A 24,709-nucleotide genomic window follows, 5' to 3' on the forward strand; every position below is an offset into this window, starting at 1 on the left:
CTTGAATGAGAACGACTGATTCCTAGTTTGAAGCTAGGAATGGCCGGAAGTGTCTGGCTATAGGGAATGATAGTATGGGCGTCGTAAGATCGATGGAGGTTGTGACGGCCCCCAACGGGAAGTTAATGTCCGTACCTGCGAGATGGTGAGCATTTTGAACTTGTCGCAACGAATGAAAGAGTTTAGCTTTGACAAGTTCTAGATTACCCTTCTTTTTGTTGAGCCTTTCTTTGGCACGCTGAATAAGCAGACCTTGAAATTTTAGATGCTTGACTCTCGCAATAGCTCCTTTCTGAAGGAGTTCCTCCGCATAATCTGTCAATTCCATTTGATGGTTCCTGATAGAATGATTTGATTGGAGGGGGATCTTTGATCCAACTCCAACCCAATCCTTTGGACACAATGCTCTGTGCCCATTTGCTGAACCCCCCCACCTGTGCACGGAAGAGGAACAGCCTCCCTCCTAACCTGGGGAGACCTCACTGTTGTTGGGCGGGTTGACCTCCGCGCCCTCCTCTGAATTGTCTACCTCTTGCAGCTCTTCCTGTGCCACGCTGGCGAAAGTGGCCCCTCGCCCTGCTACCCCACCCCTAGAGAACCTATTAAAGGTTGGGTAGGCCTGGCTTTCGTACATAGAATTGAAGGGCCGGCGAGACTGCGTAGGAGGTTGACGGTTGACTCTGAGGAGACACATGGAGGATGGGTTGTAGTGTTTTGAAGTAGACGGCTGTCCCTGTTGAGTAACTGGGACGGCCTGAACAAACTGCTGTTGCTGCTGTTGCTTCTGGTAAGGCTGGAACGTTCTTCCTGTCTTCTTAAGCTCTACCGCAGCAGCTGGGCGGTCTCTTGTTTCCTCTTGGAAGAGATGCCCATCTAGCCCTAAGGCTCTGGTTGAGCCTAGCCGGCAGCCTCGTGTGCACCACTCGTTCTCAGAGGACTCTGAATGAGGTCCGCACCCACATGCTGGAAGCCAGGAGTCTATTAGCTCATGCCTGATAGTGGCCTCCTGCAAGACGTGCTTTCGGCAGTTCCTCCTAGCTAGGAAGAAGTCGAAAGCATCAGCTTGGACTGTCTGGAGCTGAGATTTGGCCAGAATCTTGAATAAAGGTTCTGTGCCATAAGACAGGGCAGCCATTTCTGTAATGATTAGGGAGTTAAGGGACCTCCCAAATCTTGTTCGAGCATCGAACTCTGCCTGAATCAGGATATCAGGCAGTCTTGGAAGCTTCTCGCCAAACTGGTCCATTGCGCAGTCTGGCTTAAGTTTACCAATCGAGAACGTGGCAGGCAAGTTCTCCCACAATTCTCCAAAGGCTAGGAAGAGCGGAGAAGTAGATTCCGCTTCCCTCAGCTGTGGCATGGGCTCGTCTTTGAGGACTGCCTGAAGAGTCGCTTCCACTATTTTGGTAGCGAACGGAAGAGAAGCCTCCTCTTCCGTAGCGAAAATAGTGAACGGACTCTTGAAAGCTTGGAGCTTAGTGTTAGTACACTCCCAATCCTCCAGGCAGTGAACCCATTCCCGCTGTGCGTGATCCCTACTATACAGCACAGTCTCGTCGGGAAATCTTGTCCTCTCTAGTGAGAGCAGCAACGGTCAGCCTAGCATACCCAATGAAAGGCTGAGTCATCCAGGAGGATAGAATCCGCGAAGTCCTCAATTCTTCGAGTTCCACACTCGGATAGAGATCATGCCGTCCTGAAGGGGGCATAAGCGGCCACTCTCATGGGTTTCTCCATGGAGAAGGCTGGTAGGGATTTCGTAGGGAGTAACTGCAAAATGCCAGTACCTGCTACTGAGCTTGGCTGAGGAACCTGACTAAGTCCAGCAAACGGTCCTCTTCTCTCTAACTCTGTTAGAGAGATCCTGAATGGATTGGCCAGACTGGTTGATGGTGTTTGACAGCTGCGCAAACATCTGTTCAAACCTAGACCCGAGGGCGGTCATCCTCGAGCCAACCATCTCTCCCACTTGCTGCATCACAACTGCCGAAAAGGTGGTGGGATCAAAGGAGCTCGGTCCCGCCACCCCAACAGGAGTTACCGGAGTGGATCCGGTGGATGCCGGAGAAGGCGTCGGCTCGGCTGGAGCGCGAGCCTTCTCCTTAGAAGCCTTGCTTCCAGAGCTCTTAGAGTAAGAAGAGCTCGGCTTTGCCTTCACCGCGTCAGCGTAGGAAGTCGTAGACCTCTTAGATGAAGAAGACGACGACTTCTTAGAAGTCGTCTTATGGAGAGTCTTCTGTTCTCTCTGTCCCTTCACCTTCGGGGGTGGGGGACAGAAAGAGCGGGAGAGCAGGCAGGGATCTCAGATCCCGTAAAGCCTGGAAAGAGGCAGAAGAAAGGACAGGGGAAGAAGATCCAGGAGCGCCCAGGGAAAGACCTTGGGCGCCCGACACACCTACCTCAACCAACAAATCCTCTGCCCTACCGCCATAGGCTCGATGTCAGGTCCAGGTTAGCCACATCTGGGCTGCGTGGAGACGGACCCGAACGCCTGCTGCACCTCCTGCTGGATTGAAGCTATGAGAGGGGCTGCCGAAGATGGGGTCAACATAGACCGGTCGACTTGCACCGGGGAAGATCTGAACGGCCAGCTTCTTGTCCAGAATGTACGGCTGGCCCTGGCGGCGTTCTTCCGAAGCCGCCCACCCAAGCCTTCAGGGTTGCCAAGGCGACTTCCTTCACGGCGGCAGCCTGAAAGAGAAGGCGAAATGAAGCTTCTAGCGGCGGAGACAGGGTTGACAAAGCTTAAAACTAAGTGTTATTAGTGATAAGACCAAGAAGTCTAAGAGTAGACTTACCCCACCCAACAGCTGACTAACAAGGTCGTAGCAGATGGTGCAAGATTCTGGGTGCCAGACGATCAGTCCATTGTGGGTGGTGGCACACGGGGCGTGAGTCCTACACTCCTCATGGGCGCAGGGGTCGTAGAGTGTTGCGTTGCAACCGGGACCTGACAGTTGGTAGCCTGTAAGTGGAGAGATACATAAGTATCAGGTGCCACACTTACAGCCTAAACAATTGCTCCGCTGCATGCCGGAGCGTGAAAGTTAGATTAAACCAGAGCCCCGCCATACTACGTGTGGTAACTAGGCGGTTGGAGTTTGTCTAAGGCTACGCCGGAGACAGGAAAAAGATTCCAACCAGGAGTGGTGAGGAGCCATGAAACCACGACAGAGAAGACGGAGATGGCACACATAAATAAATTAAAACTAAAATTCACCGTAATATTAGGGTTTTTTATCCGTATATATAACGAAGTATAAAATTTCCCGTCTACTAGAAGAGTGCCCGGGTAAGGAGCGAGCTCTCCTCCGGTAGCGGAAAAAAGGATATAGTAGGCAAGCAACAGACCACTAGTAATGTCACCCGCCCGCTGGCGGAGCCAGACGAACCTATAACCAAAGGACCCCCGGCTCATCGGAGGCTCCGTTCATTACAGTAGGGGAAGGGTGGGACTGAAGCAATAGGTGGGGGGTCCCAGCGTAACACGGCGGGAGAGAGAGAGAGGGGGGGTGGCCTGGCCTACCCTCCCCGTCCCTACAGCTACCGCTCGGTGACCCGGTACCGAGAGACAAGTGGTCGCCCTCCTGTACCCCAGCTGGGAGGGGAGCTCCTGGCCTCCTCAGAGGGAGAGGGAGGAAGGTCATACTGTGATTGTCATGGCAACCAAGGAGTCCCCCAGACCCCTCCCTATACCTGGTAGGGAGGGGGGGGAAGGGGAAGGGTAAGGTGCTATGGGGACACGTGATCGCAGGTGGCCTAAGCCGCGATAGCAACACAACCATGGAGGGGCACGTGAACCAGACTGTACCAACACATGGTACATGCACCTAGGCTAGCCTAACACCCTAAATAACACTGATAATACATCGTAAAGGGGGAAAAGACACTTTTAGTAAAAGAGAAAGAAGCCCAGGAGGAGGCAGCTGTTCTGAAGAACAGTTGACTACTCGGAGCCAGCTGTAGCCGATGTAGAGCAAGAGCCGGGATGCTGGGCCAGAAACACGGTATAGCCCTAAATACCAAACTAAGAGAAAAGGTAAAAGGGCTGTCTAGCTATAAAAACGATGTAATAAACGATGAACGAATATAGTAAGCCCATAAGTATAAGATATCCCAGTATGGGAGACCGGGAAATCTTAACACGAGGCGGCATGCAGCCGCCATGAGTCAACCGGGAGAACCGTATATGACCTATTAAGAATGAAAATACTGGTCCCTGGAAGACTAAAAAACTGTAAAATACTACTTATGAGGCACTTAACTTAGCCGATGCGATAGCTGCACGTTCCATCGTAATGACGAGGTAAAATTACGAAACACAACACGAGAGGAAAAAGCACTCAAGCGCTGCGAACCTAATGATTAAGGATGACCGCTAGGGGCGCTGCTGTCCGTGGCGTCGGTGGTAGTAGTAGTAGCGGCCGCATCACCCTTTGGTATCAGCCTCTCTGGTGGGGATTTTATGTTGGAAGGTCTAAATGGTGAATGACTCGTGGTAGTGATCCCACTCTCCTATATTCTCATACCGACACTTCTTTATAGAGTGAGCGAGTCAGTTTACTGACATTTTCTTAATTTTGTTTTTCTCTGGTAATTTTAGATTAATTTTACCTAGAAAGAATGATATTAAGAATACTTTCATAGGCCGACAGAGCTGAGCCCAGAATAGAAAACGGTCATCAGGCTACTCATTCCGAAAAATCTCTAGAGAGGCTATCAGCTATAACATTATCCTTTCCCCTTATATGAACTATCTTCAGGTTATAGTCTTGTAATTCTAAACTCCAACGCATTAGATGTTTTCTGGGCTCAGTTCGTGTCGCTTCGTGAAATAATCCTTAAGTTCATTATTTCTAGGTAATGATACTAACATTATACCAGAGAAAAAAATAAAATCAGGAGGATGTCAGAATAACTGACTCACTCACCCTAAATAAAAGTGTCGGTATGTAGCTGGGCGAGTGAGACCACTACCACGAACCTCTTGTCATTTAGAATTCTCCTACATCAAAATCCCCCTCCTGAGAGAGCTGATACACAGTCGGAGTCAGCAACTACTACTACTACGCTACCTACCACGCCGACTGCAGCGCCTGTGGTGGCCATCCTTTTTCGTTAGTGAACTTGGTAACACGTGCCATTTTTCCTCTGTGTTTTTTGTGCACTTTTCCCTTGGATTTATTTCACATGGAACTTGCAGCTATCGCCGCAGCTAAGTTAAGTAACCCGAAAGGTTTTTACACTAGTTTTTTTGTCAGCCAGGAGATATTTTTACCGTTTTTTAGGTTTGATAATAGTCACCTGGTCTGGCGCATGGCGGCCTCGCCAGCTCGCCTCATGTTCGGTTAGATTCCTCGGTCCCCCATACCGTGGTATCTATCCAGTGTATTTTTACCTTATATATGGGTTCTATCACGTGATACACAAGCTCCCAAGTATTTTTATTTTTACATCGTTACTATTCGGAAATCCATTGCTTATGCCTTAGATTAGTGTTCATGCATGCATGTCCCTTTGTCTAGGTGTCTAGGCTTCTGAGTGATTACTTATTATGTCTCTTCTAGTCCAGCCATCCTGGCCATTGCCCTCCGTTTTACGTGTCGGCTAAGGCCAGCTTCTGAGCAGTCGGCTTGTTTCCTCGGGGAATTAGCCTCTTTTCCTGACGTTCCCTTTCTCTCTCACTCGTGATTTCCTTTCTCTCTTTATTATTACGATGTAATTTTCATATAGGGGTTGCATGTTTAGGGCGATCAGTTTGGCCAAGGCTAGTTTTGTTGCATTATCGCCTTTTGGTCCACTCTCGCTCACGTGGTCAGCTCGGCCTAGGCTAGGTTTTGTTGCATTATCACCTCTTGGTCCACCTGCGTTCGCGTCGAGCCACTGGTCGCCCTAGTCCCAGTCCCCTTCCCCTCCTCCCTCACGGAGGGGGGGGGTGTCTGTCCTCGCTCGCTCACAAGTCGCTATAGCAACCATCCGAGCACCACTCCCCTCCTCCCCCCCCCTTTTAGGAGGAGTCACGGGAGTTTATGGACAGTATGGCGTTCTGCTGGACCGTCCATGTTCTCTGTGAGCTTCGGGGGAGTTCCGGTGTGATCAGGGGGGTTGGCCACCCCCTCTGCCCGCATCAGTCCGTCTCTGGTGTTCCTTTTATCCGATTCACCCTTCCCCCCCATATCCTTTCTTCTTTAGCTGTCTCCGCCAGCTTTTGAAGGGGAAGGGGGATCGGTCGGTCCTACATGCTTTCCCCGTTATGCATTATAGTCCCCTTCGTCCGCTGACGGAACGCCCGCTTGCTATCCGAGCGCCCCGACGGTTGGCGGAAGGGGCTTTTACGACGGAGCTGTATACTCCAAACTGTTATGGTTATATGTCCCCTTCGTCCGCTGACGGTGCCCGCTTGCTATCCGAGCGCTACCCGCAGTTGGCCGGGGGGGTTTTACGACGGAGCTACACGCTCCAAACTATTTAATTTAATTTAATTTAGTTTTATTTGGTTGGGAATCCTCTCTCGTTCTCCGGCGTGTCGTACTCCTCCTTGAAACTCGGCGTACACCGGGGACTTCAACCAGTTTACCAGGTCCTATGGACTCTCCCACACGGATTGCAGGGGAGGATTATGCCCAAAAATGTTATGCTACTCCGGCATGCAGCGGAGTAGCATAAGTGGTTCTGTTAGTGTATAACGTTGATACTTATGTATCTATCCACTTACAGGCTACCAACTGTCAGGAGGCCGAATGCAACGCTGTCCTCCAGGACCCCTGCGGGCTCGAGGTCTGCAGGTCCCACGCTCCCTGTGCCGTCCGCCATAAGGACTTGATCGTCTGGCACCAACGAAGCCTGCTCCATCTGCTAACGAGCTGGTGGAACAGTTTCTCGGACGGAGTAAGTATATACCGGAGTTATGGGATTTTTCTTTCCTGGGTATATACTATCACATGAATTTGTTTATATTGCTATATAGTTCTAAACTTCAAATGTTAATGATTCGTCCTCGGGGCTTCGTTGTAAGGACTACAATGACCCTCTTTTTCAGGCTGCTGCCGACAAGGACGCCGCATCGGCTACCTTGAAAGCCTGGGTAGGTGGCTTCGGCAAGAATGCGCCGAAGGGGCAGCCATATATCTTGGACAAGAGTATGGCTGTCCGCATCTTCCCAGGCAGGAAGTCGACTGGGTATGTGGACCCCGCCGCGGCAGTTCCGATGATCTCTACCATTCAGCAACAGGTGGAGCAGGCCCTGATGGAAGGAGAAGGCCAGGATCATCGGCGGACGTCGCAACACTGGACATCAACGTTGAGCCAATGACGGTAGGTGGAGGTGAGTTATTAGTTGAGGTAGGTTTGTTGGGCGCCCAAGGGCTTCCCTTGGACGCTTCTGGATCTTCTTCACCTGTCCCTTCCTCTACTTCATTCCAGGGCTTCACGGGATCAGAGATCCCTGCTTGGACGCCTACTGCCTCAGTAGTCACCAAGGTGAAGGGACAAAGAGCAGAAGAGACCCTGGAGAGGACGTCGTTCTAAGAAGACGCCATCTTCTTCATCTTCCCATAAGTCTCCGCTCACCATCCCGAAGCAGGGAAAGCGAAGACTTCTTCGCATTCAAAAGGGTCCAGAGGTAAATCCTCTAAGGAGAAGGTCCACGCTCCCGCCGAGCCAGTACCTTCTTCTTCTACCGGAGTTCCTCCAGTGACCCCTGTCGGGGGCCAGTTCCTGCTGGTCCCTTCGATCCTGTTGCTTTCACGGCAGGGGTCATGCAACAGGTGGAAGATATGGTCGGATCTCTGATGAACACCAGGTTCGATCAGATGTTCTCCCAGACTCCACCTCGTCTGGCAGGGCTGACCCAAGCTCCGCCAGCCATTCTACCTGTAGCAGGCGCCGGAGTTGCCTCGTTGCCTGACTACAATACCCTTCCCGCCTTCTCTATGAGCAATCCTTGGAGGGTAGCAGCTTTTGCTCCTTCAAGGATGGGATGATCTCTATCCCGGACTATGGAACTCGTCGTATCGAGGACTTCGAGTTCCATCCCGCCGGTCTACAACCGCCTTTCATGGGATATGCTAGACTGACGGAGGGCAGCTCTAAATAGGGAATACAAGATCCCTAAAGAGACTGTTTTTATTACAGCCGAGGAGCAGCTCAAAGGGAATGGGTACGATGCCTGGAAGATTGGGATTGTACCAATACCAAGCTACAGGCATTTAAGAGCCCCTTTACAATCTTTGCTACGGAGGAGGAGGCACCACTCCCCTTCACAACAAAGATAGCTGAGGTCACCATCCAAGCTGCCATGAAGGATGAGCCTCTCCCTCAGCTTAGGAATCAGACCCAACGTCCCCACTCTTTCCAGCCTTTGGGGAACTTTGGGAAGACTTGTCAGCCACATTCACGGTAGGAAAGCTCAAGCCGGACTGTGCCATTGATCAGTTTGGCGAGACTTCCTAGGTTGCCGGGATAACCTTATCCAAGCCGAATTTGAGGCAAGGACTAGGTTAGGCAGAACATTGAATTCCTTGGTAATGACGGAGGTTGCCGCTTGACGTACGGCTCAGAACCTCTGTTCAAACTGCTGGCAAAGGCACAAACTCCAGACAGTACAGTCGGATCTGTAAACGAGTTTGTGGTGGTAGCAAGGCGGAACTGCCGGAAACATGTCCCTGCAGGAAGCTACTATTCTGCATGAGCCGAACAAGCTGCTTTCTTCCACTATCTGGGGAGCTGACCTCTTCCCCAGAATCAGCTGTCAACGAAGTGCAGCATGAAGCGACCAGGCTTAACCAAAGCCTTAGGGCGCGCTGGGGTCTTTCCAGTAAGAGGAAACCTGAGAATCCTCCTGCTGGTGCTAAGAAGCTTAAAAAGACCAGGAAGTTCCCGCCCTTCCAGAAGCAGCAGCAACAGCATTTTGTTCAAGCAGTTCCAGTCTCGCAGCCTGTGCAACCGGCAATAACGGGTGCAAAGGGTCAAAAACCACCCATCCTCTGTTGACTTCCTAAAGCCAGCCCTCGACCTCCTATGCTGTTTCCCCGGCTTTCAACTCGGTGTTTGAAAGCAGGCCTTTCAAGCCATTAACAAGGTTTGCAAGGGGAAGCAGAGCTAGGGGTTGCCTTTCGTCAGAGGGGTGGCGAAGGGCAACCAACAGGGGGAAACACTTCCGTGAGGGCGCGGAGCACGCCCTGCACAACAACAGTGAGGTCTCTCAGGTAGGAGGGAGGTGTTCCTCTTCGTCACAGGTGGGGGTTCAGCAATTGGGCACAGAGCATTGTGTCCAAAGGGCTGGGATGGAGTTGGATCAAAGGTCCCCCCCATCCAAATCATTCATTCCTTCAATTACCAACAAAGGAATTGACAGATTATGCGGAAGAGCTCCTTCAGAAAGGGGTAGTGTCAAGAGCCAAGCATTTAAAGTTTCAAGGACGCTTATTCAGCGTGCCAAAGAAAATGCTCATCAAAATGAAGAATAATCTTAGACTTGTCCCGTCTAAACTTATTCGTTGCGACAAGTTCAAAAATGCTGACTACCTCGCAGGTGCGGACCTTACTTCCCCGTGGGGCCGTCAACCACCTCTATCGATCTTACAGACGCATACTATCATATCCCATTCACGAGACACTTCCGCCCATACCTAGGCTTCAGGTTGGGAGACCAGGCATTCTCTTTCAAAGTGATGCCCTTCGGGCTGAATGTAGCCCCCAGGGTATTCACGAAAATAGCGGAAGTAGTAGTACAACAACTAAGATCACAAGGATAATGGTAGTAGCGTACCTCGACGATTGGCTGATTTGGGCAACAACCGTCGAGGAATGCCTCAGAGCCACAGACAAAGTAATCCAGTTTCTGGAACATCTGGGTTCCAAATAAACAGGACAAAGTCCAGAGTCACTCCGGAGTCTCGTTTTCAATGGCTCGGCATCCAATGGGACTTGACCTCCCACAATCTGTCAATTCCAGTGGTCAAAAGGAAAGAAATAGCCAAGTCAGTAAGGCAATTCCTCAAGTGCAAACGAGCGTCAAGGAGAAACCAGGAAAGGATCCTAGGTTCACTCCAGTTTTGCATCAGTAAACAGATGTTCTGTTTAAAGCGAAACTGAAAAACATAAATCGAGTTGGCGCTCAAGAGCAAATGTCAAATCTCAAGACAAGTTGTCAGTAATCCCGCAGATTCTTCGCAATCGTGGTGGAGACAAAGAACCTGTCCAAGTCAGTTCCTCTTCAGTTCCCCCTCGCATTGGTTATCCACACAGACGCCTCTCTAAGCGGGTGGGGAAGATATTCCCAGTTCAAGGTTCAAGGAACGTGGTCATCTCAGTTCCGCCAGGTTCACATAAACGTATTGGAAGCCATGGCAGTATTTCTCACTCTGAAGAGGGCTTCTACCAGCAAAGAACTCTCATATAAAGCTGGTCTTGGACAGCGCAGTAGTAGTGCACTGCATCAACAGGGGAGGATCCAAATCAAAACATGTGAACCATGTCATGATAGCCATTTTCTCTCTAGCAACCAAGTACAAATGGCATATATCCTCCACCCATTTAGCGGGAGTAAGGAAGGACAGGATAGCGGACGCTCTGTCTCGATCAGTTCCTCTAGGATCAGAGTGGTCCCTGGATGACAAGTCATTCTAGTGGATACGCCGGAGTGTTCCGGGTCTCCAAGTAGATCTATTCGCATCTCAAGCGAACCACAAGCTCCCTTGCTATGTGGCCCCCAACCTGGACCCCTCTGGCCTATGCCATAGACGCCATGTCCATAGATTGGAAAATCAGTGGGAAGAAGATATACATCTTTCCCCCAGTGAATCTTCTATTGAAAGTCCTGAACAAACTTAGGACATTCAAGGGACAAGTAGCTCTAGTAGCCCCAAACTGGCCCAAGAGCAACTGGTATCCTCTGCTTCTGGAATTGGGTCTCCGACCTCGACGGATCCCCAATCCCAAACTATCTCAGTCAGTACAAATGAGGACTGTGTTCGCTTCCTCAGGAATTCTCAAAACCCTAACTTTATGGACTTCATGAAGTTTGCGGCTAAGAGAGATGCTAATATTGATCCTCAGAATATTCTTTTCTTAGAATCAGATAAGAGAGAATCAACTTTGAGACAGTATGATGCTGCTGTTAAAAAGTTAGCAACTTTCCTGAAGGAAACAAACACCAGAACCATGACAGTCAACCTGGCTATATCCGTTTTTCAGATCTTTATTCGAAAAAGGATTAGCAGCTAGTACTATTCCACTAATAAGTCAGCTTTAAAGAAAATCTTTCAGTTTGTTTCAAAATAGACTTATCAGACTCCTACTTTACGTCTATTCCCAAAGCCTGTGCGAGGCTTAGACCTTCTGAAAGACCTACTTCAGTTTAATGGTTCTTGAATGACGTTCTCAAGCTGGCTTCAGACACTGACAACGTTTCTTGTACATATATAATGCTACTGAGGAAAGAACTCTATTCTTACTAAGTTTGGCCTCAGGAGCCAGGAATATCAGAACTGTCGGCCCTTTCCAGAGATGCTGGTCATGTAGATTTCCTCCCCTCAGGAGAAGTCTTACTATCTCCAGATCGTAGTTTTTTCTGGCAAAGAATGAGGATCCTTTAATGAGGTGGGCCCCCTTGGAAGGTCATCCCTCTTCAAGACCCTTCTCTCTGTCCGGTGACTACCTTACGAGCCTTTCTGTCTAGGACATCCTCTACATCCTCAGGCCCCCTTTTCATGAGGGAAAAAGGTGGTACTAATAAAGGGAATTAGGCAACAAATCCTTTACTTTATTAAACAAGCAAATCCTGAATCATTCCCCAAAGCCCATGACATCAGGTCAGTAGCCACCTCCAATAATTATTTCCAGCATATGAACTTTGATGACTTAAAGAAGTATACAGGCGGAAATCGCCGATAGTTTTTAAGCGTCATTATTTAAAGTCCTTGGAATCTTAAAATTTCCGGCAGTGGCAGCGGGAAACATGGTTTCCCTGACACTGCTCAGTAGTCGTAGTTGAAGATCCAGATCTCCTTTCTACCTGCCTCAACTAATAATGCACCTAACCTACCGTTATGCTCTTTTGGTCCTTCAGCCTTAGCTGCTTAGGAGGATACTTATAGTGGTGTGTCCCTTTTTTTTTTTCTTTTTTTTTGCTAGGGGCACCCAACAACTATACAGTGGTCCCCCGTATTCGCGGGGGATGCGTACCAGAACCCCCGGTGAATAGTTAGAACCCGCGAATGTTTGGAACCTCTATAAAAATGCTAAAAAACAGCCTATTTTGTTAGTTAAAACTAAAGAAAAAACCCACTAAAAATTTACCTACATGGTTTTTTTATAGTTTTATCACAAAAAGTGCATTTTATGATGAAATTCATCAAAAAAAACCAGGAATTTGTGGATATTTACCATAGAAAAATACCGCGACTGCGCGAATTTTCCGCGAATAATGCAGGGAAAACTTTCCTGAGAGAAATCGTGAATGTGTGAGTCCGCGAATCTGGAGAACGCGAATACGGGGGTCCACTGTATTGTATATATTGATTGTAATTATCGGTGTTGCTCCCCTTATTTTTATGCTAGGGAAGCACACCAGTATATGATTTTGAGATGCTTAGTATAATTTTCATTTACATATATAACTTTCAGTGAGTGTCCTTCCTTGATGTACTGATTTTGAACCTCACTTGTAGTTAGATAAGTTATCATAAGTTTAGTTAAGTATAATTTTAAGGCGTTAACTGTATATAATTTATTTCATTAGTTTAAGTTAACTTTATTATTTTATGATAACTTGTAAAGCATCTCAATCAGATTATATTTACTCCTTTTACTTCCTTTATTTTATTGAGACCTTTCTCTTTTGCTTTTTCCCAATCTTGTGCTAATTCTCTGGTACTATTTCACGAAGCGACACAAACTGAGCCAGAAAAGGGATTTTGACGCAGGAAAAATCTATTTCTGGGCAAGGGTTCGTGTCGCCCAGTGAAATCCCCCCCTGTTCCCCGCCCCACAGCCCAAGATTGGCATCTAACGACAAGGATGGCCACCAGAGGCACTGCAGTCGGCGTGGTAGGTAGCGTAGTAGTAGTAGTTGCTGACTCCGACTGTGTATCAGCTCTATCAGGAGGGGGATATTGATGAAGGAGAATTCTTAAATGACAAGAAAGGTTAGTGGTAGTGGTCTCCCTCGCCCCAGTCTACATACCGACACTCTTTTATTTAGGGTGAGCGAGTCAGTTATTCTGACATCCTCCTGATTTATTTTCCTCTGGTATAAATGTTTAGTATCATTTACCTAGAAATAATGAACTTAAGGATTATTTCATTGGGTGATCCACAGAACCCTTGCCCAGAAACATAGATTTTTCCTTCGTCAAAGTCCCTTTATTCTCATTCTTAAATCTTTCCAAATAAACTAACGAACTATGATCAGTATAACAAGTTTAAAACACAGAACTACTACCTACATAAATCTCAAAGTGTTGCAAGGCTGTAACTAAACTAAACAATTCCTTTTCAGTAGTTGAATAATAGGCAACTGGATGTTTCATTCCATTCACTTCTTGTAACAAAACTCCTCCTACGCCAATATCACTGGCATCGATCGCTAGATTAAATTCCTTATCAAAATCAGGTAATAATAGAACTGGCTCAGGAATCATTATAGCCTTTAACTTTTTAAAAGCCTCCCCACGAGCGCCATCAAATTCAAAACTGCGTCCTTTCCTAAATAGATCAGTTATGGGAGCGCTTATTTCTGAGAAATTTGGTACAAATCTATGGAAATACGAAACCATTCCGAGAAATCTCATGGCTTGTTTTTTAGTTGTCAGGATTGGGAAATTTTCTATAGCTTCTATGTTCCGATCTTTTGGACAGATTTTTCCAAGACCTACTTTATGTCCTAGATAAGTAATAGAGGCTTTCCCAAATTCGCATTTCCTTAGATTAAGAACGAGACTCGCTTTTGTAATGGCTTCTAAGACTCTTGCTAAAATCCTTACATGATCCTCCCAAGTCTCTGAAAATATCACAAGATCATCTAAGTACATGACACAGTTGTTGATGCCATTTAAAACTTTATTCATTAACCTTTGGAAGGTACTGGCTGCATTCTTCAAGCCAAAAGATACCATAACTTTGGGCTTGAAACTACAAATGGCATTATAAAGGCAGATATTTTCCGGGCTCATTCATTTAAAGGTGCTTGCCATTAACCTTTAGCCAAATCAAGCTTTGAAATGAATTTGGAATTTCTGATTCTATCTAAGCAATCATCAATCCTGGGTAAGGGAAAATTACTTTGCTTAGTTACACTGTTTACTTTCCAGAAATCAGTGCACAGTCTATCTGATCCGTCTTCCTTTTTCACCAGAACTACAGGGGAACTCCATTCACTCTCGCTAGGTACTATCAAATCATTATCTAGCATGTAACTAATTTCCTTCCTCACATATTCTGCTTTTTCTGGACTCAGACGATATGGACTCTGCCTAATGGGGTTTGTGTCCTGCAACTCAATATCATGTTCCAACAGGAAACCTTGAGTTCCTGGGCACATATGTTGGCGAGGCCAAGAAGGAGCAGAAGCAGCCATAATACAAGCGCGCACACACACACACACACAGAATCACAAGTGAAATGGGCAGTGAACCGGGTAAAAGGCAGAGAGAGGGCAACCGCGACTCTCACCCAGGCAGTTAAGAAAAAGACTGAACGCGGTGGTGTGGGTGCGTGGTCCTTGACCACTTTTCACCCGATATACGCACGCGTTGCCAGATCTCACAAGATTCTTTGCTTTTCATCTGTGATTTAACCGGATCCAGCTAGGTGCTAGAAAATTATCCTATTGTTAAGACCTCATGTTTGTAGCTATGAAAAATACAAATTGTCTTAGGAAATTTGCCATTTTAGTGGAACTTGAGGAAGTTATAGAATAAATTAATTTTTTTTTTTATATAAAAAAAATACCAATAGATAACTTGTATAGGTGGCCACGTACTCTTCCGTGCAGGGCAGACACATGTATGTGCGAATAAGAAGCGTTTCGAACACTTGACAAAGAACGAGAATTCCTCGGAGTCGAACCCCAAACAGCATCAAGGGGAGGGGAAGACGAACACTCCGGCTACACTACTTCTGCATTCGCAACCTTCGATCTCTTCACAGGCGCCTTGAGATCTTTACGACGACGAACAGGTCCTGGCGCTGAAGAAGCGGAAGAATCAACAACATGCACACGAACGTGCGAGGTTGCAACACACTTGCAACTTGAAGCAGAGGACAAAGCAGCCAATGCAGATTGCACAGGGAATGAAACACTATCACTCACAGGAACACGGCATGCCACTCCTCACTCTTAGACAAAGAAAAGGCAAAGTCCTTAACCTTCCAAAGCTTGATACGCCAACACGGCGGAGATGGGGGAGAAGGAGAGGAAGACAGCACTGGCTCCTTACACAAATCTCTTTGTAGGAGGAGGAGGTGAAGCAACACGCTCGGTCCCAGTCTTCCCAGCCGACATGGCAGCAAACCCATCTTCCAATCTCTTAAGAACCTCCTGACATAAAGCCTCAGACGGATCCGCAAGATCAGTCTGAGGCTTTAGGGCACAGACAACACGGAAGGGAAATGGAGCATACTGGATAGCAGCAATGATGTCACGGGAGCAAATGATGACAACACAGAAGAGCGAGGCAGCGCAGCAGCCCCAACTGACGACATTGACATCGCAGGGAGAGACGACACTGAGGGAACTGGTAGTGACGTCATCGATGGAAGTGATGTCACTAGCGGCGCTGACATCACGGCTTCCCCTCAACCTGAGGAAGCGGCAGGCATCACTGGCGGAAAGATACAAAATGGCGACCCCGTGATGTCAACAGAGGCACTGACATCCTGGCTTCTCCTCAACCCGAGGAAACGGCTAGCGTCACTGGCAGAGCAATACAATATGGCTGACCCTGGCTACCAACGAAGACGAGGCCAGGAGGAGCGGGGAGAGCTTGGGTAGCCTGAGGGGGGAGGCGAGCATCCATGGAATGCATCAGCGAACCCTCCAAGGAGGGTGAACCCCGTAGCCCAAGCAACCCCCAGAGCGCACCATTTTGGACGCCTCCGAATCTGAAATAAAAGAAACTGATGAAAAAGTCTCCTCCTCGCGGGAAAGTAAATTAACTCCCGAGGAAGAGGGGGGCGACATTACATAAGTCAGCCTTGAGGGCCTCCTGATACTTCCAACAACGAATTGATGGAAGAAAAGGAAGGAGACAAAGGCACAGCAACACTAGCATCATGGGGTGTGACTGCGGCAAAAGACAAGCTTCGGGGCAAGGAGATGAAAACCCCTCCCACAAAGGAAGGGTAGAAACTCTACGAATACTCTCTCTTACTATGAAATAACTTCCACTGCTCTCTAGGTCATGCACGACATTCTGGGCAGGGATTCGTTATGGTACAAACATTAGCATGACACCGTTGGCGCGGCTGAGAAGGAGCAGAAGAAGCCATAATAAAGCACACACGCACACACGCACACACACAGAATCAGAAGTGAAATGGGAAATGGACAATGAACCGGGTAAAAGGCAGAGAGTGGGCAACCGCGACTCCCACCCAGGCGGTTAAGAAAAAGACTGAACGCGGTGGTGTGGGTGCGTGGTCCTTGACCAGTTTTCACCCGATATACGCATGCATTGCTAGGTCTCACAAGATTCTTTGCTTTTCATCTGCGATTTCCACCAGATCCAGCTAGCTGCTAGCTAGCTGCTAGAAAATGATCCTATTGTTAAGACCTCATGTTTGTAGCTATGAAAAATACAAATTGTCTTAGAAATTTGCCATTTTAGTGGAACTTAAGGAAGTTATATAGTAAATTAATGTTTTTTTATAAAAATACTTTAAATGCAAATGTTTTCAGAATTTTGATCTAGGAGAAATGGGAAGACGTATGTATAGTATCAGTCTTCCAGTCTGAAGTACCTTCATTTAGCATGTTTATAATATTAATTTGATATTATATTCCAGGCGAGTTGTTTCTTGGCATCGACCATTTTGTGTTGACCTTCAAGAGGGAACTTTCTCACTCCTTCGTACATTCATCGAGCAGTATTGTATTTTTGATGACCCTGAGCAACCAGTTACACCATTTGCATCCCTAAGGTAAATTATATCTTTCGTGATGTTTTATATTTGTGATTGATATTTGTGAGTTGCCTTTTTTGTTCATTCCAAGACAGAGATGTATTCTGACGGTGCTTCACTAAATTGGATTCAGCACTGTACATCAGCCTGTTAGTTGACTGCAGGTAGTAAATTAGGCTAATCAGAGCCATCCAGCTTTTTAAGGCAGTTGTATACCATCAAGTGATAAGTGTCTTCAGTAACAATTATTTCTTGTAGGCAGCTTCTTTGTGTACTAGATTGCTCATAATGGTGTTAATAGTTATAACCTATCTGTAGGGTTTATATATCAGACCTTATTAGCAGTTTTCTCTTAATTCTATTTGCAGTTGTTGGTTAAAAATTTTTTAGTACTTTTTATAAAATATGCCATTTTTTTCACGCACCCATCAATGATGAATACAGGCAGTCCCTGGTTTACAGTAGGGGTTCGATCCCTGAGGTCGCTGTAACCCGAAGATCATATTAATGTAGTGGGAAAATAAAATCGCACTTACAGCCCCATTATGCTCTGTAAGCACCATAAATATGGGTTACAGCACCGTAAATTGGGTGACGATGCCATAAACCCACTTATAGCACCAAAGAAATTGGGGTTAATGGCACCGTGAGCTTATCGCCTTAAGTCCAGAATGATGTAACACGAGCATATCATAACCTGGGAACTGCCGTAGCCATATTCTATGCAGTGGCTCTACAGCCACACCAACTTCCTAAATCCTGTAAACAAGCACCTTCTGCAAATTCCCAGACTACACTTGCCATCTCATTGCAAAGATGTATTCATCTCTGCCAACTTTAACCAAGGGATAATATAGGAGAACAATAAAATACCAGGAAATAAATGAAAAAATCAGAAAGAATACTGACAGAGAATAAAGACAATTCTGAAGCCAAAACAACTCTGAAAACATGGTTAAGGGGCCGGCCGGAACGCCTATATATTTAAGTCTCTTCGCTTTGCGATAGACTTTTTTTGTGTTCTCCTTACGACTGTCATTCGTAAGTATTTCTGGTTCCTCCCATCTCCTTGGGATATCTTAGTAGAGTGGTTCTTCTTAACTAAAGGAGATGATTCAAACAGATAAGTTGAACATATAAACAATTTATTCTGTAACTCCATACTAGGAGATGCAGCTCGGTCGGAAGACTGATATGTTTGAGGGTTGGCACGGAACTGCCATTCTAAAGCATCGCGTCGATAGCGGAACATTAGCTATCTCAGCGATTCATATAAAAAACATACGTAGTCCGCCGGCTCGGAAGTTACAAGTTTCCGGCGTAGGTCAACCGCTTCCCATGGAAGTTGTTGTGCAAAGTTATCATTAACATAAAATGTTGTCAACGCTCAGAGCTAGACCAGGCTACTGCAGACAGCGCATGGCGTAATCTAGATCTGCTTTGGGTCACGTAGGACCCTCCTAATGCCATGACCTCAGGTCATGGGTTTATATTTACAGATCCTGTAAACTGAATATTGTATTTATTACATTAGGCTCTGACTGCTACCTATTCAAGCCTTGAATAACAAAAAAAATTACTTTAACATTGTTTCATAGGAGCGTGCTCGTAACATACGTCTAGGTATAAACATAATAAGTGATTAAATGCATAAAAAGGTTCTGTTACATACCCTTGTTGACATATTCATAAACAAAGATAAATGCATGGAAAACTATAGATCCATGTTGGTAATAATAATGATTAGGTACCCCAAATTAATAAAAAGGTAAAAATCAAAAGATTAACATGTATACATGATTAATATGATAATAGGTACCTGATTAAGAATAATGGTTACTAAATAATGATATAGCATGATCATGGATAATTGTTAAAGAGTACTTGACACTCTTTGCAATAGATAAATATAATTGTACAATGGTATAATAGTATAACTATGTAATTCTGCACAAATGCAATATATAGGGCTGATATATTTTATTAGGTGCCCGAAAAATACCTTTAGGAATATATAATGTATAATATTGGGCTATTATGTTTTATTAGGTGCCCGGGAGGAGGAATACTTAACTGTTCAAATGCAAAGGCGTTTTTAGTAGAGTCTTTCGTGTCAAACAATACATTTTGCCAGCATACGGACCGCTTTTCACACAACACAATTCCAGACAATTCCCTAGGCACAAACTGAAGTGGCCAGGTTCAGGCGGCCCTAAACTCAAACGACTTGAGTTTAACGGGTACGTCATCTAGACGGGCCAATACGTTCCCTTGGAGATCCTTCTGTTTACGCCTCAGCCTACGCCAAGCAAAGATGTTGACGGCGATAACCAATATGGCCGTCACGCTGAACACGGCTAGCAGAAATGTAGTAGCGAAGATTTCTCCACTGCATTAAGACGGTGACGCGTGGGTCATCCAGCAGTTGCGTCAAACGATGAGCCACCCGCGCGTTGTATGGGAGAGGTAGTGATGGGATGATTGTAGATGCCCAAGTGTAGTTCGCAAAATACGCCTTCTCACGTATTATCGTGTTGACCCCTCTGACGGTGTAGTTTGTAGATGTCCCCGTACAACCATCGGCTGCTACAAAGATAGGGGCATGGGCGGTGGTCCCATCTGGACACACTACGTCGAATCCGGCTTTATCGTAACGGATCCAGGAACCATTATTCATCCTGTAATTGAATTTATTACCGTAAAAGGGATAAAGTTTCCCCAGACAACCTTCGCTTGTATGAGAGAGAGAGCCGTTTAGCACTATGCCTAACTTACATGAATCCGTGATATAGGATAGAATTCAAAAGAGTCAGCTGTACAAATTTTATTATTCATGGCTTCTGAACAGTGAGTGAGTTTATCTAAGTCTTTCAATGACTGTAAATGATTTCTTATCAGAAGAAATCAGTACATGCCCCGTCAAATTGGATATTACTGGACTTGAGTTATTCGTCATGAAAGTAGGAAACGGTGCTAATTTTGTATGATTGCCAAGGCATCGGAAGAATCAAAAGGAATTGTGATCATAATTCTATAATTTTTCAACGCTGACTGATATTAAGCTATAATAGAATTCTACTTTATGGGGCGTCTAATAAAGGAATATAACCTAGTTTATCCCGTCCGTTTTCCAAAGTTAACGTCAGATCTTTAATAGGCATGAGGTGAGGAGATAACACACCCTTTGTTGCTAACGTAATCGCTTCTACGTAATCTTTTGACTTTTCAATAAAATGTGATATTTTCACACGGATATGATCTATTTTCGAACTATAGTAAGCTAATGTAGCCAGCAAATGTTGAACTTCCATGACCTGATCGATATTATTGAATGTTCATTAACGATACTCATTATTTGATTGATTGAAAGATAACTGGCTGCGAAGTTCGGACAAAGCCAATTCGGTTTTGTGTTGCAAAACTCAATTCTTTTATTTTGATTATTTATCTTAAGGCGATTTGAAATTCCTAAGCCTAGATTTCGCAACTGATCCTAAGATGTTTAGTCCAGCCAGAATAAGCGGGTTTGCGGCGTTCGAGAGTATTGTGCCGCACAGACCACATCAGCAGGTCACGAGCAAGTTCTTCTGCCTCGGCGGTTTTATTTTGTATGTCATAAGACAACATTTCCGCGACGCTTAGTGTTTGAGCTAGCGAAATCTCTGAGTTAGCATGAAAATTACGTTCGTGCATTTCCTTAAGCGAAATAGCAAACCTCATCAGGTCATTCTTTAAGTTAAGGACGTCATCTTCAGGCAAGAATATTGCATGCATATCTACTTCTATAACAATATTACTTGACACGATGAATACATCATCTATTCTCTCGATAATCGAGCCATGATTAAATTCTATTTACGTTTCGTCCTAGCGCTCTTTCCATACAACAAAGATGTCTGAATACACAATATCACTCCTAACAATAACAGATTTCATTTTTTGAAACCTGCAATGAGTAAAACATATGTAATAACTCGCGTTTTTTAAAAGAATAGGTTTACATACAAAAATGATTAATAGATATATATATAAATTATTATACAAGTTTCATAAATACAACCATTTTTTCCCTCACTCCATCTACCTTTCTTTAGTTCTGATATGTGCCATGGGACTATTCTCACATCAGTGGGTTGGATGCATTTTGAAAACCCTAAATCTATTGGCCGTTAAATTTTCTAAAATGTTAAACGGGCCTTCAAACTTCGGTGTCAGTTTATAATTTAAACCTTTACGTACGTTATACTTGTATGTATACCTGATCGCCCACGGCATATGTCTAGTTGGCTTAGCTATTTTATCATGATTTTTTTTTTTCATTATTATTTGTGCTTCTTCTAGATTCTTACGAAGTATATTATATCGACTTATGCTTGCATCCATAACATCCTTTAGAGGATTTGATAAATTAGTGTAGGCGTTAAGATGTGGAAAGGCGTTCTAGCCGGGATACCGTACAGTGCCTCGTGCGGTGTCATTTTAATAGACACATGATACGAGTGATTAAGTGTGCTTAGTACCGCAGGTATGGCAATGTCCCAGTTGGGGTCTGCCCCCCCTAAGGTGACCCTTAAATGTTTAAAAACCTTAAGATTTGCCCTTTCCACTAGCCCATTAGACTCTGGGTGATAGATCATGGTATTGATTTTCTTTATACAAAGGAATTCGCACATGGAGTTAAGGAAATGATTATGAACTCCCCGCCCGAGTCTGATATAATGATGTGTGGAATTCCATGTTTACAAATGTAGCACTCGTAAACTTCCTAGCGCACTCAGAACCGCGGTTTTTGTTTTTTTGTTTAAGCGCTATAAGTTCTGTATATCGAGTCAAAGCGTCTATAATTACTAGGAGGTGCATTTCCTCTGTCTGACTCGTAAAATCCTGTTAATAAATCTAAATGTACGCTTTCAAAGGGTTGATTTGGCACGGGGGTAAGCCCCTAGCTGACAGGTGTCTTCGTGTGCCCGCCCTTTGTATTCTTGACAAGTGCGACAATTTGCTATGTGCTTTTTTATATCTGTAAGCATCGTATGCCAATAAAATAAGGATTTGGCTTTCTGTGACATCAAGGAATAACCCGGGTGTCCATGCAGTGGATTTTCATGCAACCATTTTAAGACAGTGGGTATGAGTGAGATAGGCACCACCACCTGGTTGTTATTCAACTGCGGTGTGTTGCGGGTTTTCCTCGTCACGGATCTACACAGGATATTGTCCTGTATGATATAATTCTGCTGCTTATACTTTAGGTATTCCTTTTCCTTCGGATTTCCGTTTAACGCCAATGATGATTTTTTCTATTTGCGGATCTTTCTTTGTTCTGTCTGTAATAGTTCAGCACTCCAGCCCAGATCTTCCTGTTCAGATATAGTTTTAACAATGGGCGTGGAGGTTGAGATATCTATTAATTCAGCTAATGGCTCGGTACAAGATGAAGAGGGGTTGCGTGATAATGCGTCAGCAATGATATTTGCTTTCCCAGGTAAATACCCGATCCTCGCGCCGAGTCCTGAATGATCATGTGCCACCGAGTTCGCTTGGGGCTGTGACTAAATAAACCTTTAAAGAAGTCGGTTAGGGGCTTATGATCAGTGAGAACCTTGACGGGATAACGATAATATTATGAATTTAAAATGCACGAGTGAATTAACAATAGCGAGCCCTTCCTTGTCTATTACTGCATATTTACTTTCGGAAGGTCTCAGTTTACGTGAATAAAAAAAGAAAGCTATAAAGCTATAGGGAAAAACTGTTTATCATATTGTTGAAGCAATACCCCACCTACTCCTAGGTCTAGAGGCGTCTGTTGCTATGAAAAATTCCTTACGAAGTCAGGAAATTTCAAGATAGGAGAACTACACAGTTCATCTTTCAATTTATCGAACGCCTGATGATGAATTTCAGACCATACGAAATCTACGCCCTTTTTTATAAGATCGGTTAGGGGAGCGGCTATGATTGAGTAGATGGCGTATAAAGCGGCGGGTAGTAGCCGCTACAGCCTAAAAATTGCTGTATTCCCTTGACGTTAGTAGGTATCGGAAAGTTACGGATAGCCGACACCTTATCATGGACGACTTTAAGGGACCTTCACTAAAAGAAAACCATGAAACCTAAATAGACTAGTTCTGTTTTAAAAAATTCACACTTACTTATCTTTACCCTTGAATTATGCTGCCTTAGTCTTTGTAGCACTAACTCTAATTTACGTAAATGTCTTCTAATGTGTTGGAAAAGATTACTAGGTCGTCCATGTAGGCATGTAGGATATCTCCTAACAAGTCTCCAAACCACGATGTTATCATACGGTAAAAAGTTATAGGAGCACAACGTAAACCAAAAGGCATACGCAAAAATTCATAATGTCCCCTGGCTGTGCTGAAGGCAGTGTATTGGGATACTCTCTTGTTCCAACGGAATCTGATGAAATCCTTTAGTAGGTCTAAGCTTGTGAAATATTTGTTCTGACCTAGTAAAGATAGATATCGTCGGTACATGGTACTGGGAATCTGTCAGGGATTGTTTCTTCATTTAAACGACGAAAAATCTACGCATATCCGCCAAGTTCGATCTTTTTTTCGGGTACTACTATTAACGGAAAATTATAAGGGCTGTTTGATTTCCTAATGATTCCTTCTTTTAGCATTTTACCTACTTCCTCTGTTATCTCATTCTGAAAATTTCATAGGAAGTCGGTACGAAGGTACAAAGATTACTTTCTGTTTGTCCTTGAGCCTTATTTGATGCTCGATGACATCCGTTTTTCCTAAGGTTCCATCCGTAGTGGAAAAAACATCATGATATTTAGTTAAAAGATTCAAGAATTTCTGCTGATTTCTTCTTCTTGAATGTCCTTATTGATTTTGTTCTTTATAGATTGCAAAAGGGATTCATCCGCAACTGATTGAGCGCGATTTATCTCAGCTACGGTAAGAATGCGATGTTTATAAACTTCGGCACTCCAAGATATGTTGATTTTTGTGGATTACTAAAGTGGTATTCAAATGATTACAGACTTCGATGTTACATTGTTGTTGTGAGCTCCGACTGTATAAATGGCTTGTGTGACGGATAATCCGTGTGTTTTCAGAGTTTCGGAAAGGATTAATGTTTCAGATCCTGGCAAGGTTCTCTTTACACGCACTAATATGTTCGAAGTTACGTTAGGCTCGAGAGTTTTGCGTGCAAGCTGATATTACGGGTGAGCGAGAGTTCTGTTGGGTTGCCTGTATTATTTCTTGGTTTCATGAGACAGGTGATTGGTTCTGTAATGTAAGTGACAAACTCTGTCTGTCTCTTTATTATCTAAAAAACTGATTTTATGGTATTAGAAGACCTATAGAATTTCCCTTTGATATACACGCTGTGTTTTGCAGGTGCTTAGATAATATTTGAGTGCCCATAGACGGGTATCCGATAATTACTGCGGGATACATATTAATGTTTTTGTACAACGATAAAGGTATCAGCAAACGTGCGCTTACCGACCTTGTACTGTACATGAGTTACGCCTACAACATTTAATTCATTATTCCCTATGCCTGAGAGCCTTATTCCGGACTTTTCTATAGGGAAATTTAAA

At 45.0% G+C, this 24,709-nt stretch overlaps 2 protein-coding genes across 2 annotated transcripts in view; both read left to right on the forward strand.

Moving 5' to 3' along the window:
- Positions 1–17,146, forward strand: part of LOC135226908 (probable E3 ubiquitin-protein ligase HERC1) — a 46,540-nt gene extending 29,394 nt beyond the window's left edge. Inside the window, exon 4 of the mRNA XM_064266592.1 lies at positions 17,008–17,146. Coding sequence (XP_064122662.1) covers positions 17,008–17,146 — 139 coding nt within the window. The remainder of the gene's footprint in view (positions 1–17,007) is intronic.
- Positions 1–24,709, forward strand: part of LOC135226952 (probable E3 ubiquitin-protein ligase HERC1) — a 448,279-nt gene that overhangs the window by 330,662 nt on the left and 92,908 nt on the right. The window lies entirely within an intron of this gene.

The sequence above is a fragment of the Macrobrachium nipponense genome, chromosome 15 (assembly GCF_015104395.2).
Source record: "Macrobrachium nipponense isolate FS-2020 chromosome 15, ASM1510439v2, whole genome shotgun sequence".
NCBI lineage: Eukaryota > Metazoa > Arthropoda > Malacostraca > Decapoda > Palaemonidae > Macrobrachium > Macrobrachium nipponense.